Source organism: Bos javanicus, chromosome 18 (genome assembly GCF_032452875.1).
Source record: "Bos javanicus breed banteng chromosome 18, ARS-OSU_banteng_1.0, whole genome shotgun sequence".
In the NCBI taxonomy this organism is placed as follows: Eukaryota; Metazoa; Chordata; class Mammalia; order Artiodactyla; family Bovidae; genus Bos; species Bos javanicus.
This window is the reverse complement of record NC_083885.1, coordinates 59,566,672-59,586,661: the sequence shown is the minus strand read 5'-3', so window position 1 is coordinate 59,586,661 and position 19,990 is coordinate 59,566,672. Positions and strand designations below refer to the sequence as shown.

At 41.9% G+C, this 19,990-nt stretch overlaps 3 protein-coding genes across 7 annotated transcripts in view; all 3 read left to right on the top strand.

Annotated features, from left to right (window-relative positions):
- LOC133229657 (zinc finger protein 665-like) overlaps positions 1–10,449 on the top strand; it is a 45,606-nt gene extending 35,157 nt beyond the window's left edge. For 3 of the 5 annotated variants that reach the window (XM_061386258.1, XM_061386259.1, XM_061386260.1), the window contains one exon: positions 5,113–10,449. In XM_061386258.1, coding sequence (XP_061242242.1) covers positions 5,113–7,469 — 2,357 coding nt within the window. In that variant the 3' untranslated portion in view covers positions 7,470–10,449. The other 2 variants (XM_061386262.1, XM_061386261.1) reach the window with 2 other exon arrangements.
- The window catches only part of LOC133229645 (zinc finger protein 665-like), a 171,845-nt gene that overhangs the window by 107,135 nt on the left and 44,720 nt on the right, over positions 1–19,990 (top strand). The gene's annotated exons all lie outside the window — the stretch shown is intronic.
- The window catches only part of LOC133229653 (zinc finger protein 239-like), a 263,424-nt gene continuing 260,610 nt past the window's right edge, over positions 17,177–19,990 (top strand). The window contains exon 1 of the mRNA XM_061386248.1: positions 17,177–17,384. The gene's annotated coding sequence lies outside the window, so the exon portion shown is untranslated. The remainder of the gene's footprint in view (positions 17,385–19,990) is intronic.

Below are 19,990 nucleotides of genomic sequence, written 5' to 3'. Positions count from 1 at the left end.
TTACTGAATGTTCGTGATTCTTGCCCCTTGAGAAAGGATAATAATCTACCCTGCTGGATGAGAGGCTGGATCCTCCTCTCTCCTACCATGAAGTACATAAACTGTACTTCTTAAAACTTAAAACTGTCTTAGAGAAGTTACTGGAAAAATAATTGTATGATTAGTGAGGATGTTTGTCCATATTACAGTGTCAAAATTATATTTTGGCTTATCAAATCCTCACTTTTTAAGTCAGCTCTCTATTGAGCTGGCCCACAGCTCCAGTAGTGTCCCCCACTGCCCTTTCTCTCTCCATGCTTTGTCCTGTTGTGTCCTTAAACCCATCCCAACCCCTCTGTCTCCCTCTCCATCAGCTGGTCCCCTTCTAACTTCCCCTGTCTCTCAGGGGGGAGGATGAGCCCAGCTTCCCCTACTCCTGCCCCCCACTCTAGGAAGTTTCTTTACCCCTTCAGTTTCTTCTGAACAATCCAAGACCCCCATCTCCCCAGAGGGACAATCCAAGATTTTTATCACCCCATCTGCTGTTGTTTCCACTGTCAATTTGAGCACTATTTGATCTGTGTTTTAGCTATAAAACTATGACTATGGAAAGGGAAGGTAAGTTTTTTGACATAGGATAACTGCTGTTCTCTAGACTCTGGAGAAAACTGGTTGAAATGAATTTTTTTTCTCTTTGAAAGTGCACAACCGGTTCTTTTTGCATATGGAGTTAAAAGCAACTAACCCGTTGAGACAGCTAGCCTAGAAAAAAGCTTGAAGTTAACCTTTACCAGGGCATCCCAGATGACTCTAATTGTATAGAACCTGCCTGCAAGTGTGGGAAAGGTAGATTTGATCCCTGGATTAGGAAGATGCCCTGGAGGTGGGAATAGCAACCCTGTTCTTGCCTGGACAGTCCCATGGGAGGAGCAGCCTGGCAGGATACAGTCCATGGGATCACAGATAATCGGACCTGATTGAAACAGTTTAGCACAGCAGGCAACCTTTACCAAGTCCTTGAAATACATAACCCACTTTGCCTGAGGCCTCAACCTTGGGCAAATTAGAATTTCAAACCAAGGGGAAAGAAAAAGGTCAAAGAGACATTTTAAATCTCAAGCAGAAAACTATGGTCTCTGTCTGTCCATCTGTGTGTCTGGATTTATGCATGTCATACTGTGTGTCTTTGTTTTTGGATAATATTGCTGAGGTTAGTTTGTAAGTGAGATCTAATTCAGTTGGCTTTAAAAAAGAAAAACTAAGCACTTACAAATCAAACAGTTATGAGAAATTAACCTAAATGAATTTCAGATGCACATGAACTGGGAAATATTCACCATTAAATATCTAGTAAAAACGTTTGTTTGCTCATCTAAGTAAGACATGAGTTGAGTCATCAAACTGTGTAATGCTTTTATTGTATTACACTGATTACTGAGAGTTCAATCCCTGCATCGGAAAGATCCCTGGAGTAGTAAATGGCAACCCAACTCTGTTCTTGCCTGGAGAATACCATGGAGGAGCTGGCAGGCTACAGTCCATGGGTTTGCAAAGAGTCATACATGCCTAAAGCGACTTAGCACACACATAGGCACTGATTACTGGTTATTTCCTCTCTTAGAGAAACTAGAGAGATTTTGGATTATTAATATGTGTGTTGCTACCCTGAGATGTTCTCCATAAGAAGCAAATGTTTTTAGAAGTTATCACTGGTATTTATGGTCACCATTCTATAAAATGCTAATATAAAGGACAGTTCATCGTTGCTTAAGGAAGGTAAGATCTGTGTTTTTAGTAACAAAAGATATGAACAATGAAATTGATTTGGGATGCCCATAGCAGTGAGTGGGAGTGAGCGAAAGCTGGAAGCAAGTTCTTAATTGCCCAGATCGGGACTCCTAACCCCTGGACCACAGGAGCCAACATTTAGGGCTAAGGTCCCTAGTGTGGCCTGCCTAGTCAAGAACAAATTCAGATGATGAGGCAGAAGATAGAGAGTAAAGGAAAAAGTTTATTGAAAGGAAAAGTACATGCGGCAAGGCACATGGGCAACCTGAGAGAGAGAGAGACGCCTGTGGGAAGTGTAAATTCTTTACAAAGGGGCGGTTTTCCAGGTCTTCATCTTCCCTCAGGCCAATCACCTTGTTTATTCTCCCTGGTTAATTTGTCTCAGGACCCTCCGTGGAGTGTGCATGCACACCTTAGCCAAGTTGGATCTCAAAGTGGAGGCTTCTGGGAGGAGCAAGACTCATTATGGCCTGGAATTATCCTGTGAGTTTTGACTCCAAGCAGCCTTTCTGGGCCTGTGTAGCGTCTCCCTTAACAAACAGGGTTTTTTCCTTTCTTTGTCCTTGCCATAATTATTCCCTGAGATTAGAGAATGACTGTCTATTTACCCTGTTTTTGTTGGGTGTAAATTCCTCAACTGAAGCCCACGTATTTCTCATCTCAGGGAATGCAAAGGGGAAGATGACACATTTAAGGCATTTAACATGGAGCCCATCAGTCTCCTACCAGAAAATTACATTTTATTAGGGAGAAAAAAAGTAGGTCTGACTTACAGGTGGCTGTTGCTAAATGAAGAAAATGATTTAATTAGAAAAAAAAAGAAGTTTTTATGCAAAATGGACCTCCAAGAAAAGAGGTCCCAAAAGGCAAAGTCTTTATATGATCTGTAACAATCTGTCATTTGACTCCTGTCAATGTTGTTGCTTGACTATGGGAAGCATGTAATGAGGTGTTTCAAAGGGATCTATTTCCTCTTTGTCCCCCTTCTGTGCTGGATTCCATCGGATGCCTGCTTTTTGGTCCGTGTAGAACAGCGCTGTCACCTCCAGAGATTATTTCGGACCCAGCCTGTTTGTCTTCCTATTTGCTACACTTGGGAGACCTCATAAGAAGAAGGGAAAGACTGGCAGCTCTTCAATTGCATTTGGTGTCTCAGATCCTACACAGAGCTGCCTTCAGCCTGTCTTCCTGTTCAGAGCCCTCAGCTGTTCCTGTTGTTACTGCTTTTGCCACATCCTTCAGGGGTGTGTGTAACAGGAATGTGGTTTGGATCTTCTGTGATTGTAACTCAGGAAACCTGTAAGGACAGTGGATATTGATTGAGGTCCTCTCTTAGACAGGACCTGAATTGAGATCTTACTGGTGCCTTGGAAACAATTTCCAAGAGGGATGGCTGAGTAACACAATTACACAGGTCAGTTCTTGTGTCTGATCTGAAGTTTCCTTTTTACACTCCTGGAGTTCGTTGTAACTTTTTGTCCTCTGTTCTGCCCAAGTGGGCCCTGGTGGTTCAGAGCATGTGTGAATCTGTAAGTCTCGGTGTCAGTCCTGCTTTTGCTCATTTACTTTCATGTTCCATGGAGTTGTGTACAGGAACCCTGTGAATCCACTACCTTTATTTGTAAGATTGAGGTAATTAGTGCTGTTAGGTTGTATAGAATGTTGCCTGTTTTACAGAAAGGGTCAGAAGTTACTGGGGTTTTTTGGTTTTTTTGCTGTGCCATGTGGCAGATGGTATCTTAGTTCCCCATTCCTGGATGGAATCTGTGCCCCCTCCAGTGTGTGTGCGTAGTCCTAACGACTGGACCACCAGGGAATTTGCCTCAAAGATTACTTTTGCTTAAAGAATATATTTACTTCCTTTATATATTTACTTGCTTATTGTGACATCTCTTTGTCTGCTTTACATCTTGTATGTTTTTATTTTACTTTTCATTTTTATGAGTTGTCTCTGACTCTGGTTAATCAGTTTTCAAATAACATTGGTTTTCTTCATACTAATACATTGCATTTTTTAAATGTTTTTTATTTTTGGTTGCACTGGGTTTTTGTTGCTTTAGGGGCTTTTGGTTACTTGTGGCAGGCAAGGGCTACTCTCTACTTGCAGTGCATGGACTTCTCATTCTAATGCCTTCTCTTGTTACAGTGTATGGGCTCTATGCCTGTGCACAATAGTTGTGACTCCCAAACTCTGGAACACGGAGTTGTGGCCTACAGGCTTAGTTGCTTCCAAGGTATGAGGCAACTTCCTGGATGAGGGATGGAACTCTTGTGCATTAATTACCAAGTGGATTCTTGACCTCTGAGCCAGAAGGGAGGCCCCAAAGCTTGTTCCTTGACATGTATCTTGGAACCAATGAACTGAGTAAGTTAAAGTTCCTTTATAGATAGGGAATCGCTGTACTGAATGACTGTTCTTCAAGTACAGAATGTTTCATTTATTAATATTTTGTTATTTATAGATGAGATGGTCTGTATGTATTACACAGTGTTACTGACGTGAACAACTTGTCAGTGTCATAAAATGCCTATACGTCTATCTACTGATAGATTTATAAGAGGTATTTAGAAAAAAAATTTTTTTTTTCCCATTATTTTAGGGAATTTCCTGAACAGTTGTCAACTGCTATTTATGTTTTCCATTACTCGTTATAGTGCTTCTTTGGGATTATTTACCATTGCAGTGTATTGCCTGTTAATGAATGCTTGTTCAGTCGATCGTTCTGTCTGACTCTTTGTGATCTCATGGACAGTAGCCTGCTAAGTTCCTTATCCATGAAATTTTTTTTCAGGCAAAGATAGTTCAGTGGCTGCCATTTCCTCCTCCAGGAGATCTCCCCCACCTAGGGATTGAAGCTCCCTATCCTATGTCTCCTGCATTGGCAGGCTAATTCTTTACTACCAAATCACCTATGTAGCACTGTCTGTTCTTTACCATTTACTTATGTATAAGTATGCATAAAGTGTGTACAATATGCTATATTTTCTCCTCAATTATGAGACAGCAGTGTGTTTACTACCAAGTAGAATGAGTTTAGAAGTCATGGTGCGAAAATACCCTTTTCTTTGAGAACTGACATGAGTTTGGAAAAAATTAATATGTTCTGACTGTATCTTTGAAGCTAGGCTACCCTAAAATTAATTTGGATTACATGTGATTGCTCTTTGATTTTTAAAGAGTTCTATTCGTTTAGTGTTTCAAATATTTTTAAGATCATCATTGGGAAGATGCATAATTCTGTTCAGCATGGATATGCCTTTTGGTATAATACCATGTATTCAGCATGAAATAATTTATTTATGAATTGTAATTGATAGAATGCATATGGTTTTTATATTTTGTAGATGTGTCTCAAATACGTATGATCAAGAAATTACAGGCAAAAGGAAACAGTGGTAAAGAAGAAATTTTTCAAAGAGTAGTGTTTGGAAGAGCTGAAAGCCATGAAATTGAAGATTTTTTCCTCAGAAAGATACAGGAAAATATGTATGATTTTGAGTGTCTGTGGACAGATGATGAAAGAAATGACAGAGGAACGTCTATATCCCATAACAAAAATCTCACCAATGGAAGAGATCATGATAGTAGAAGTGATGCAGGAAATAAGCCTGTTGAAAGGCATGGATCAAGCTTTCAGGATCAGTTGCAGATACTTGAATCTGAAGGGACAGTTTCTGAATGTAGTCAGGTTGTGGTGAATATCAACAGTAGGGCCTCAGGTTTACCACCTCAGAGAACTCGTAGTGTCCATAAAGGCAATTCTCATAAACAAGAGAGTGCTGTTATACATCCCTCAGAACTGGTACCAGACCAGGAAGCACACAAGAAAAAAACTTACAGTTGTAATGAGTGTAACATAACTTTTCTTCAGGACTCAGAACTCTCTAGACATCAAAGAATCCATACAGGAAGAAAAGCATATAAATGTAACATATGTTGTAAGGCTTTTAATGATAAATCGACCCTTATAGTTCATCAGAGAAATCATACTGGAGAAAAACCATATAAATGTGATGTATGTGGCCATTGCTTTAAACAGCATACACACCTTCAACATCATCGGCGAGTTCATACTGGAGAGAAACCATATAAATGTGATGTGTGTGGAAAGGCCTTTAGTCGAAAAGCAAGGCGTACAGTTCATCAGACCCTTCATACTGGAGAGAAACCGTATACATGTGAAGTATGTGGCCGTGGCTATACTCGAAAGTCACACCTTGGAATTCATTGGAGAGTTCATACTGGAGAGAAACCATATAAATGTGATGTATGTGGCAAGGCCTTTAGTGTAAATGAAAGGCTTGTAGTTCATCGGAGAGTTCATACTGGAGAGAAACCATATAAATGTGATGTGTGTGGCAAGGCCTTTAGTGTAAATGTAAGGCTTGTAGTTCATCGGAGAGTACATACTGGAGAGACACCATATAAATGTGATGTGTGTGGCAAGGCCTTTAGTGTAAATGTAAGGCTTGTAGTTCATCGGAGAGTTCATACTGGAGAGAAACCGTATACATGTGAAGTATGTGGTTGTGGCTATACTCAAAAGTCAATATTTTTGATTCATCAGAGAATTCATACTGAAGAGAAACCATATAAATGTGATGTATGTGGCAAGGCCTTTAGTGTAAATTCAAGGCTTGTAGTTCATCAGAGAGTACATACTGGAGAGAAACCATATAAATGTAATGTGTGTGGAAAGGCCTTTAGTCGAAAAGCAAGGTGTACAGTTCATCAGACCCTTCATACTGGAGCAAAACCATATACATGTGAAGTATGCGGCCGTGGCTATACTCGAAAGTCAATACTTGTAATTCATTGGAGAATGCATACCGGAGAGAAACCATATAAATGTGATGTATGTGGCAAGGCCTTTAGTCTAAATTCAAGGCTTGTAGTTCATCGGAGAGTACATACTGGAGAGAAACCATATAAATGTGATCTATGTGGCAAGGCCTTTAGTCTAAATGCAAGACTTGTAGTTCATCGGAGAGTTCATACTGGAGAGAAACCATATAAATGTGATCTATGTGGCAAGGCCTTTAGTCTAAATTCAAGGCTTGTAGTTCATCGGAGAGTTCATACTGGAGAGAAACCATATAAATGTGATGTATGTGGCAAGGCCTTTAGTCTAAATTCAAGGCTTGTAGTTCATCAGAGAGTACATACTGGAGAGAAACCATATAAATGTGATGTGTGTGGAAAGGCCTTTAGTCAAAAAGCAAGGTGTACAGTTCATCAGACCCTTCATACTGGAGAGAAACCGTATACATGTGAAGTATGTGGCCGTGGCTATACTCAAAAGTCAAAACTTGTAGTTCATGGGAGAATTCATACCGGAGAGAAGCCATTTAAATGTGATGTATGTGGCAAGGCCTTTAGTGTAAATGCAAGGCTTGTAATTCATCGGAGACTTCATACTGGAGAGAAACCATATAAATGTGATGTGTGTGGCAAGGCCTTTAGTGTAAATGCAAGGCTTGTAGTTCATCGGAGAGTTCATACTGGAGAGAAACCATATAAATGTGATATGTGTGGAAAGGCCTTCAGTCGAAATTCAGGCCTTGTAGTTCATCAGAGAGTTCATACTGGAGAGAAACCATGTAAATGTGATGTATGTGGACAGGCCTTTGGTCAAAATTCAATCCTTTCAATTCATAAGAGAATTCATACTGGAGAGAAACCTTACAAATGTAACAATTAGGACAAACATTTTAGTGCACAGTCACCCTTAAATTGCCATCAGACAGTTTATATGGGAGGAAAAGTGTAGAAAGGTAGTTTATGTGGCAAAGTCTTCAGTTGCAGGTCTTTGCAGTTAATTGGAAACATTGGAGAGAAACCATATAAATAATGATGTATGTGGCAAGACCTTTAGTCAAACGGCAAACCTTGCATTTCATCAGAGAATTCATACTGGAGAGAAGCTGTGTAAATGTGTTGTGTGTGGCTGATGCTTTACTGGAAACTCACAGCTTGGAATTCATCAGAGAATTCATACTGGAGAGAAACCATATAAATGTGATCTCAGTGGCAAGGCCTTTAAATGCAAACCTTGCAGTTCGTTGGAGAATTCATACTGGAGGGAAACCTTACAAATGTAGCCATTCTGACGAACATTTTACTGCACAGCTAGCCTCACCATCATGCAGTTCATTCAGGAGAGACAGCATAGAAATGTGATGTATGTGGGCAGTGCTTGAAAGGACCATCTAAGAAACCAGATAATTCATAGTGGAGAAAAATGTTACAACAATTATGAGAAACATTTTAGTGCAGATGTAATGAGTGTAGCAAAGCCTTTAGTCAGAGTTCAGGCCTTATAATTAATCAAAGAATTAATATTGTATAAAAAGCATACAAATGAAAGAAATATGGTAAAGCTTCTAGTGCATATTCAGCCTCAGCTGACCATTGGGCAGTTCATACAGGAGGGAAACCACATAAATGGAATTTATATGACAAACCCTTCAGTCATAAGGTATATCAACTTTCTGACCCTCAGAAAAGTCAAACGAGGAAACCTCACAAATGTGGTAGGTGGCACAAAGCTTTGGTTCTGTGTTCAGACGTAACTAACCATCACGTAATTAATTCTGAATGGAAATCTTACCCACATAGTGCATGTGGTGTCTTTTGGAAGGCATTCAGTTATTTACAACACATGAGAAAATTCATACTGGTGAGAATCCATACATTTAAAGCACAGTCCGTTCCTCCAATCTTAAGGAGGAAATCATGTAAATATAATGTGTGGCCAGGGCTTCAATAACAGGTTTCATCGTTCCCATCAGCAGAGAATTCATAACGCAGAGACACAAATGTAAGAGTGTGTGTGGCAAATCCTTCAGGTGGTATTCAGCCCTCAAAAGACATCAGGTGATGGACTAGAGAGACCATCCGAATGCAATCAGTGTGTCCAGGCTTTTGTCAGGTGTTTACACCTTAGGCTTCTTGAGAATATTCACACTGGATAGAAACTATATCAATGTAATGAGTGTGTCAAGGCTTTTAGACAACAGTCCTAAGTCAGGATTCACTAAAGAAGTCATTCTGGAGAGAAAGCTTACAAGTGACATGAGTGTGTAAAACCTTTACTTGGGGCTCACACTGCACTAGCCATCAGATGATCCATACTAGAGAGAACCTTACCAGTGTACAGAATATGGCATGACCTTTAGGTACTACCTTAAACTTAGGATTCACCAAATACTTTACACTTTGGCAGTTTTATACTTTATGCTTTATGGAAGTTTTCACAGTTACTGCTCACTCTTTAGGTGTGTAAGAATATATATCCTGGAGTTAAACCACACAAATGTAATATTTGTGGGAAGGATTTTACCAAACGTCCAAGTTCGGGAACATTCTGGAGCAATGCTCAAATGCAATGGGAGTGGGAAATTTTTCACCTTGAGTTGGAGTGGGAAATTTTTCACCTTGAGTTGAAATGTTAGACAAGACTCCACAGTGAAGAGGAGTCTTGGAAATGGACGGGCAAGGGCTTTCTGGAGGGTTCAGAGTACACTAGACTTCAGAATATATGTCTTTCCGAGAAACCACATAAAAGTAATGTGCACGCTGAAGCTTTAACTCAAAGATCAAAACTGTGGAACGTGAGAGGATATGTATGGAGAGCAAACTTGGGCAGGTAATGTATATTGTGTAGTCTGTTCCATGAACTATTCACACCATGGGCATAATGAAATGATTCATGTGTGTCAGAAACTATGCTATACCGAATTTGGAAACATGTTTAAGAAAACAATATTTCCTCAAGATTCCCCGCAAAAAATTCATATGGAAGAGAATGCTTAAAATTGTAATGAATTTGGTCATCTTTTGGGACAGTTCTCACAGCAGATCACAGAAGAGAGAATTCATTTGAGGAATAAATCTTCAGTTCTCCAGCACTAACCTATGATGTTACTGCAGAATAATTAAGTATGTTGAAACTTAACCACTTTTGTGGAAATGGCCCGTTATCTTCAGTGTGTGTTTAATTACTTGAATTTTCTTGAGAATGTCACATTATTTTTCTTTATTTCCTTAAAGTTTTAAATTCTTATAGCTTTCTTAGAGACTTTCATGATGGTCTCTGCAAAGAAATGAGTAAGATGAAGGGACTGACTTCATTAGGTGTGGTTCATTTATATCTATCCTGGTAAAACAGGGACACTGAGATATCAAATTCAATGGTGTGTGAATTAGGATCAGCAAGGGACAGAGAACCATGTAAAACCATGAGATGACTCAGCATGCTCATTATGTTCAGGGTGCCCTTCTGTACACAGGTCACCGTGGTTAAAGAACTGAAGGCTCTACCATCTGACCATGCAAAGAGCAGGCTGGACATTGAGGGACTTGGGCTTTTCATGGGAGGGGAGTTGACAGGTTACTGGGGACTGATTGTGTGGGACAAATAGTACCAGGGAAATGGTGGTCCTTTTCTCCCTTAACTAGCAATTGCTATTGTGTGTAAATGATTAATGGAAACTTATTCTTGGAAATTGAAGAGAGCAGTTTTCTTGAAAAATGTTAATCAAAAGAACCAGAAAGAGGATGGCCATATATCTGCTTCGTCATTACCTGCTGCCATTTACAATGTGCCTCTGTTTTATTTAGAATGTATCATAAGTCTTGTGCACTAATAAAATTTGTATCATTTTTTCCATAACTCTGAATGGATCATGTTTCTTTCAATAACACAATTTTAATACACCTCAGTACTTCATAACAGAAACTAGCAATGCACCAAAGACTGTCAAGGTTGAAAGAATCTCTTAAGAGTTTCTTTGCATAGTGAAATCAAATAGACAATTTTGGGATTATATACTAACAATACACACTTGAGTTATTCTCTCCACACTTTGTCCTTAGCAGAGCAATTATAGATTCTGGCCCTGTAAAACCTACCCCCTGTTTATATGTGCACTACGTGATATTTCCCAATGTTATTTTTTGCGCCCAAATAAAACTAAAAAGTATGTGCCTGATTTACATGAAGTGAAAATAGGAATAATAAGCATGCAAAAATTAGGAAATAAAAAACTTTGGAAATAAGGGTAAAAGTGATATGTCTTTTGCAGCTTGGAGCATTCTGGAAAAAAAATTTTTTTTGTTTTTTTTTTTTTTGCTTATTGTTGGCTGAATAATTGTGGCTCATGGGGTCAGGAGCTCTACAGCATATGGGAATTTTCCAGACCAGGAATTATCAGTCCCTTGTCTATTGCATTGGCAGGCGAATTCCTTACTTCTAAGCGACCAGGGAAGCCCTGGAAATAATTTAGAAAGCACACTATATGATGAGAACTTTTTTGTTTGCTAAACTAGAAATTTCATATATGCAGACCCCAACGTTTTCGTTCTTGTTACTTTGCAGTCACCCACTGGAACAGGATGGCGCCAAATAAAGTCTAAAGATGTCAGTAGTCAAACATCAAAAAAACATCGTGAGACTGTTTAACAAAACACTGAATGTTTACTCGTGCTTTGAGTTTATTACATTCCTTTTCCTGCTGTACACATATTTTCTGTTGTTCTATATGATGTTGAAGATGGTATAAATTACTATTAGTCTATTTTACTAGGCAGATAAATTGCTATTTACTGTCCATTGCCTGTGACATGTTTACACTAGCCTAAGAACATTAGGAACATTAATGTTTGGAAATATTAGGTAAGAAATAGAAGTCCAGAGGATATTAAAGTGTTGTCACATTATAGAATTAAGTAATATACTCCATTGTTCATTCTTAGATGTATTTAAAAACTTTTTTTTTTTTTTACAATATTGTTATGGTTTTTGCTCTGCATCAACATGAATTGGCCATAGACATACATATGTCCCCTCCTTTCCTAACCCACCTCCCTCCACATCCTATCTGTCCAGGTCTTCACAAAGCACTGGCTCTGGGTGTCCTGCTTCATATATCAAACTGCCACTGGCTATCTGCTTTACATATGGCAACATATGTTTCAGTGGTATTGTTCAAATCACACCACACTATTTGTTTTTTCAATAGTTTTTCCTTAGCGCAATTTTTTCTGTCCACATGTTGTTACCAAGATTTAATGTTTAGTTAGTCCACAGAAATATTTACAAATAGTGTATAGTTGATAATTTTGCCGAAAATTCTAATGTCTTCTGAAAACGTTATATTTTATACTCTGCTTTGTTGTTCACATGTGGCAGTGCTTCCAAACAGACAACAAAGAAAAGAGAAAAATAGATTACAATTTTTTTTTTTTTTTAAGTAAATTGCCTGCTGCTGCTGCAGCTAAATCACTTCAGTCGTCTCGGACTCTGTGTGACCCCATTGACGTCAGCCCACCAGGCTCTCCCGCCCCTGGGATTCTCCAGGCAAGAACACTAGAGTGGGTTGCCATTTCCTTCTCCAATGCATGAAAGTGAAAAGTCAAAGGGAAGTCGTTCAGTCGTGTCCGACTCTTAGCGACTCCATGGACTGCAGCTTACCAGGCTCCTCCATCCATGGGATTTTCCAGGCAAGAGTACTGGAGTGGGTCCAGGCAAGAGTACTGGAGGGGGTGCCATTGCCTTCTCCGTAAATTGCCTAATTACCCTCAAATGGTCATACAGTAATTTGATGTTCCATTACATTGGGCTTCCCTGGTATCTCAGACAGTAAATTGTCTGCCTGCAATGTGGGAGACCTGGGTTCGATTCCTGGGTAAGGAAGATCCCCTGGAGAAGGAAATGGCAACCGACTCCAGTACTCTTGCCTGGAAAATTCCATAGATGGAGGAGCTTGGTAGGCTACAGTCCATGGATCACAAAGAGTCAGACATGACTGAGCGACTTTACTGGCACTGGTACATTGAGGAAATATTGACAACTATATAATGTTATATCATTGTTATATAACTATAATTACTATATGTAATTATTATACATAATATATAATTGTATATAATATATATTATTATACAAGTTTTTCTCAAGTATTTTGAAGCTATGTCATCACAAGCATGAAACAGAAACACTTGATAAAGAATGCAGTTCTCATTAAAGGAGATTTTTTCTCTAATAATGTTTTAAATGTAACTGATTCAATTCGCTCTATGCCTGATACTAACACAACATTGTGAACCTACTCTGCTGCTGCTGCTGCTGCTAAGTCGCTTCAGTCGTGTCTGACTCTGTGCGATCCCATAGACGGCAGCCCACCAGGCTCTCCCGTCCCTGGGATTCTCCAGGCAAGAACACTGGAGTGGGTTGCCATTTCCTTCTCCAATGCAGGAAAGTGAACTCCTTTCAAATTTTAATAAAAGAGCAAAGACGAGGCGGGGTGAGGTGGATTTATACTAGGGGGTGAGGTGGGTATGGGTATAGGGTACTGCTGGGTCCCAAGAGGATCAGATCTTTCAAGGGGTCGGGATAAATGACAATCGAGGGACTCAGCCACACATATACATGTATCCATTCTCCCCCAAACTCCTGTCCCATCCAGGCTGCCACATAACATTGAACAGAGCTCCCTGTGCTATACAATCAGATGTTCCTGTTTTGTAAATGAGTTCACTGGTATCTTTTTTCAGATTCCAAATATAAGTGATGTCTAATCTTTGTCTTTCTCTGACTTATTCACTTAGTATTGGAAGGTTGTTGCTGAACCATGAAAGAGTCTGGGATTCTTGGCATCTGGAGGAGAGGAATTCAATCCGGGGCCAATGATAAGGTTTGATCACTTAGAGCTTTTGTGTAATAAAGCTTTATTAAAGTATAGAAGAGACAAAGTTTCTGACATAGACATCAGAAGGGGACAGAAAGAGTGCCCCCCTGCTAGTCTTTAGCGGAATGTTATATAGCTACTAGCAGGCTGCTAATTGGAGAAAGGAAATGTCTCAGAACTCAGAGATTGGCACCAGGCCTCTCACCCACAACATGCATTTTGCGATAACATTGGCACAAGGTGAGTTGTCCTGGGCCATAAAACGATTGACATGAATCTTGAAGAAAGGCAGGTTTCCAAGCAAATAAAGTGTTTCATTAACATATGATTAGGAGAACAATTGTAGGAGTAAAACATACTGGTTTGTTGAGCCATTATCGGTTCTGAGTCTCTTTAGCAAACCGACTTGGAGAAACAGTCTAGGGTAAATACATAGTTCATTAACAATAGCTTAATAATAACATTTCCGTAAGAAAAACAATTGGTTAGCTCAAGGTTTGAGAAAACTTCAGGTGGAACCAGGTGTCATCATAGCAACACAGAATTTTAAGAGAAACCTCCTGTATAAAATTAAAATTTTGAATAGAGAAGGGAAAAATATCTGACAGTTGTAGTTTGTTTCCTCCTCCTGCCTCTTAGAGAAAGATAAAAAACGTTGACACTTGCAGCCTATATCCTCCATTTGGGGACCCCTGACCTTCCTGTGTGTTACCCTCTCAGTATGATCATTTCCAGGCCCATTCACTTTGGTGTTTAATTTTGTTTTCCCAACAATGTTGAGTATTTCTTGGATAATTCAGTTCAGTTTGTGTTTACTATTTCATATGTGCTAAATCATCAGTACACCTACTCTTAGAATTTGGTGAAGACGTTCCTCCAGGTGTCTGGGCCAAACCGTTTTAAGGTCACACCACATCTGTCCACATCCGTGTGAACTGTATGCATGTGGAACGTTGACAATTCACATGCAGCTTTCTTTCTCAGGGCACAGAAAACAACTGACTGCTTTTTCACTTTATTAATGAAGAAAGGCTTATTCTAACCAGCTATTTCTTCACCAGAGCACAGGTGGTAAAAGAGGAGATGAGGGGATAATTTAGTTACATCAGTATGATAGTTCATTATTGTCTAATCATACACATAATATCCAGGATGCTGTGCAAAGACTTTTTTTTCCGTGATCACCAGAGAAATAGCAAAATGGAAAATATTTTTCCTAGTATTGAAGCTGCAGAGCAGGGCCCTGTGGGGGTCCCAGGCACAGAGGCCTTTTTGGTTCCCATTTCTTATAGGCAGGACTGCAGCCTTCATGACCTTCTGTGAGTTCCAAGGGGCAGAACAGTTGCTAATCAAAGAAGGATGCTCACGCTGGGTCAATTGTGTCCAACTCTCTTGTGACCCATTGGACACAAAATGGGTTGCCATTTCTTCCTCCAGGGGATCTTCCCGACCCAGGAATCAAACCCAAGTCTCCTGTACTGGCAGGTGGATTCTTTACCACTGCACTGATTAGGAGACCAGACCACCTAAGAAAGACCCTGCACACAACTTAATCTTGTCACCAACCCCATCCTTTTAGAACTTTGCGGAGGAAACAAGAATACAAGACTGTTACTGCCTTGATCCTTAGCATATATCCCTAGTGGACAATATAACCTCTCCCTACTCACCAAGGAGGGGGCCGAAAGTGTTCCCTTTTAGCTTCGCACATATAGAAAGCCACTCTTACTCCTCCATAACTCTGTCTCTGTTTTTGTATTTCAAGTATTTCAGTTTGGCATTTGCGCAGAGAGAGCCAAGATTTTGGCATCAGTATAACCTCTGGGTTCTGGTTCAACCCAGACCTCTGACTTGTTGATTCAGAGGAATGTCTTTCAACACGTACTGATGTCTCTAAGATGTGACAGGACTGGACACAACACAGCCCAAAGGAACATGCAGCGCCCCTCACCGACATTCTAAGGTACATACACCGAGGTTCTCAGGCTTTTGTTGTTTTTTTAGTATTATTGGGTTAATATTCCTAAGGTTCCATTTTTAAACTATTACATGTGTATTTATCTTCTTTGACTTTTCTTGGTATTATAACTTATGATGACAGACTTGAAGCTTATTTCAGATCCTGTAATTATGGAAAAAGCAAAGATTAAAGAATTCTCCCACTTCACTTCCAGGAAAAGGCTTACTGCCAAGAGCCACCCTTCCCCATTATCACTGATTTGAGACCCCCACTAGGCCCCCTGTTTGCCTAGGAAAAAATCAGACATACCCTCCACAAATTCCCAGTCTATGCCCTATCAGTGATGTGTTGTTGTTGCTGTTCTTTAGTCGCTCAGTCATGACTGGCTCATTGCAACCTCGTGGACGCCAGGCTTCCCTGTCTTTCACCATCTCCTGGAGTTTGTTCAGACTCATTGAGTTGGTAATGCCATCTAACCGTCTCATCCTCTATCATTCCATTCTCCTCCTGCCTTCAATCTTTCCCAGCCTCGAGGTCTTTTCCAGTGAATCCGATATTTGCATCATGTGGCCAAAGTATTGGAGCCTCAGCTTCAGCATCAGTCCTTCCAATGAATATTCACGGTTGGTCTCCTTTCGGATTCACTGGTTTGATCTCCTTGTTCTCCAAGGGACTCTCAAAACTGATCTCCAGCACCAGAATCCAAAAGCATCGATTTTTCTATGCTCAGCCTGTTAGGGGAAGCACACTGAAACTGCCTACCCTGGCCAGGCACCACAGTAACTATTTGCATGAGTTGTTTTATGACAAGAGATCCTGATAAGGAATGCTGCTGCTGCTGCTAAGTCGCTTCAGTCGCGTCCAACTCTGTGCGACCCCATAGACATCTGGCAGCCGACCAGGCTCCCCTGTTCCTGGGATTCTCCAGGCAAGAACACTGGAGTGGGTTGCCATTTCCTTCTCCAGTGCATGAAAGTGAAAAGTGAAAGTGAAGTCGCTCAGTCGTGTCCGACTTTTGGCGACCCCATGGACTGCAACCTACCAGACTCCTCCATCCATGGGATTTTCCAGGCAAGAGTACTGGAGTGGGGTGCCAATGCCTTAATACAGAACTAATAAGCCACCACCAACTGGAAGAGTTCAGGAAAGGTCTAAAGGAGACACTGCATGTCCGTCCACTTGCCAGAATCCCTCTCGCTAGCATCCATCTTGGCTGAGTGATGCGTGGGCCACCAGGAAAGAATGAATTAGAATGATTGGCCAAAGACCACCGGGAAACTAATCCCATCACCATAAAACCCAAGACTTCGAGCCAAGCGGCAGAGCAGTTCTGGGTTCCCTTACCCTGCTGCTCTCCACCCGGGTGGCCTTTCCCAATAAAATCTCTTGCTTTGTCAGCACATGTGTCTCCTAGGACAATTCATTTCCGAGTGTTAGACAAGAGCCCAGTTTCGGGCCCTGGAAGGGGTCTCCTTTCCTGCAAGAAGCCTTCTTTATGGACCAACTCTCACATCACATTTTTAATCACATCCCTAGCTGACTACTGGAAAAACCATAGTTTGTTTATAGGGACCTTTGTTGGCAACGTGATTCCTTTGCTTTTTAATACACCATCTAGTTCTACCATAACTTTCCTTCCAAGGAGCAGTTTTTTTTATTTCCTGGCTGCAGTCACCTTTAGCAGTGATTACAGTATTAAACTGTTTCCACCGCTCGCTGCGCCGCGACGCCGCACCCCTCCCGCCCCTCCGGCCCCTCCCGCCGCGCCGGGACGCCCCGCCCCGCCCCTCCGCGCAGCGAGGTTCCGCCTCACCTTTCAAAGGCCCTATGCTGGTCCGGCTTCTCTTCACCAACGACCCCCTGACGGCCTGACCCCGCCTGCAGGCCGTTCAGCTATTTGTCTGCGCGTGCGCGCACCGTGACCCACGCGGAAGCGGAGAGCGGCGAGTGGAGGTCCTAGCGCAGCGTGAGTTTCTGTCTTTGGCGTCAAACCTGCCTCTCGCAGTCTCCTTTTCTTTGTAATCCGGGTCTGAGGGTTGCTACTGACTCTAAATCGCCGCTCCCGCCCCACCACCCCCAGCAAATTCAGACGTCTCCGTAAGCGGCGAAGGGGCGCCTGGCTTTTGGTTTAAAGTCCGCACTTAAGCCGGTTCCTGCTTTTGAAACACTGAAACTCCGCGTTTCGCACCTTTTTCCGGCTTAAAACCGTTTACTGACCTCACGGACCCCTCTACCCTTTCTGCACCACATACAATTCTATTAGGCGAGGTGGTTTATTCGCTCCGCGTTCTTCAGCCCCTCCTTCTCGGGCCCTGGAGGCCTCGCCGGCCGCCCTTCTCCGGGAGAGGTCGCGTTCTCTCCCGGGTCCTGGGATTCTGGAGAGCCCGCGCCGCTCCTGAGACCCCCTCTCTCCCAGCGCTCTGTACTCACGTCTCCTAAGGCCGGTCCTTCTGCCCTTCAGAGTGACCTTTCCCCTGATCCCTGGTCGGGGGAGGTGACCTGAGCCAGCCACGGGACACCCATGGTTCTTCGGCCCCAAATACCACCCGCTGGAATTTGGCTCTTGCGGAAGGGCCTTATTCAGTCTCCTACCCTGTAAATAGTGGGCGGAAGGCGGGATCAGGAGAAGCAGAGACAGCGACTCCTAGAGAAATGGAAAATTGAGAAAAGCATGGACAAGCGATGGCAGTGAAGAGGATTGTGAGGAACTTGGAAGAGACAGCTTCATGAAAGAGAATGAGCCTTGAAGGGAGCCGGTGAGGAAAGGAGAGAACTTCAGAGAAAAGCATGGTCTCCGGAGAGTTAAGGGTGAGCAACATAGGGAGGTGTGGTTGTTCATTCCAACTCTTTGCGACCCCCGTATCTCCCAGAGTTTTCTCAAATCCGTGTCCATTGAGTCCAGGGATGGTATCTCACCATTTCATCCCCTGCCGCCCCCTTCTATAGCCTTCAAGGGAGAGGGTCTGTAAATCAGGGGTCCCAAAGAGGGCGACAGTGGAGAGGCAGTTCTCACAGACAGCCCGCAAAGGGGATACAAGAGTTGGGACCTTGGCTTACAGAGCAACAATATCCTGGTGGGAGAGAAAGGGGACTCCTAGTGATTGGAGGAGCTGAGAAAAAAAGCGAGCTGAAAGGAAGCATAGCCACTTGGGAGTGCCAGAGAGTTGGAAGGAAGGGAGGGCAGAGATGGAGGAAGAAAGGCAGAAATACAGGGAGACCGAGGATCACCAGGGAGGTTGGATAGAAAGTAACTTGAAGGCGAACATATGGCAGAGAGAGGGGGGATAGGAGGCAGGGAAGAAGTAGAGAGGAGAACGGGCACAGCAGGAGAGCAAAGAAAGGGAGACGTAGAAAGAAGTAGGGAAACAGATCAACCAAATGGAGTGGAAACAGCTAGTGTGCAGGTGATGATGGGGACTAGATCCAGAAGAGTGCTTAATCAGTTGGGTAAGAATTATTAAGTCTTGCTTCTTTAAATTATACAGATAAGAATGAGAATTGCAAAACTTCTGTCTGTGAGGCATGTGTATTTTGTAATTATTTGTATTAAAAGAGCATACATGTGTAGAACCTGTTGAGGTGCGGGCTGCGGCAGTAACTTGATTCTCTCAGGTGTGGGTCACCCCCTTCCCTATTCCTGGTGAGGAGTAGAGGTTATGTGAGAGAAGAAATGGGGCAAGAACTGACTGACTCTTACTACATGATGCCTTTGCAAGGAACTTTAAACATGTTCTTTGTGATGGTATTACTTTTGGCTTTCTGCACTCTTTACATTTAATTATTTTTGTAACTTGGGATAATGATTTGTTCCTTCAATAGCGACTTTCTTGTAAACAATTCTGGAGATTTGTCTCACTTGGGACAACTTGGATGAATGTAGAGAATATTAAGGTAAGTGAATTAAGACAGACAGGGAAAGACTGGTATTATATGTCCTTCCATTATATGGAATGTAAAAAAAATGAAACTCACTAGTACCAGAGGGTAGGATGGTGGTCCTCTGGGGCTGGAAGGTCAGGAAGATGGGGAGATGTTGGTCAAAAGCTACAGACTTTGAGTTGTGAAATGAGTGCGTCCTGGGGAGGTATGCGCAGCATGCTGACCATAGTTAATCCTGTTCTGTTATTGCATGCTGGGAATTTGTCAGGAGAATGCTTCGTCAGTGTTGTCACCACACACAGAACATGGGAATTTGGAGGTGATGGATGTGTTGGTTAGTGGTTTGTGATAAATATTTCACAGTGTACACGTGTCACAGGGTGTATGTACACATATGTACACATAACATTTAGAACTGGACATGGAACAACAGACTGGTTCCAAATAGGAAAAGGAGTACGTCAAAGCTGTATGCTGTCACCCTCCTTATTTAACTTATATGCAGAGTACATCATGAGAAACGCTGGGCAGGAAGAAGCACAAGCTGGAATCAAGATTGCCGGGAGAAATATCAATAACCTCAGATATGCAGATGACACCACCCTTATGGCAGAAAGTGAAGAGGAACTCAAAAGCCTCTTGATGAAAGTGAAAGTGGAGAGTGAAAAAGTTGGCTTAAAGCTCAACATTCAG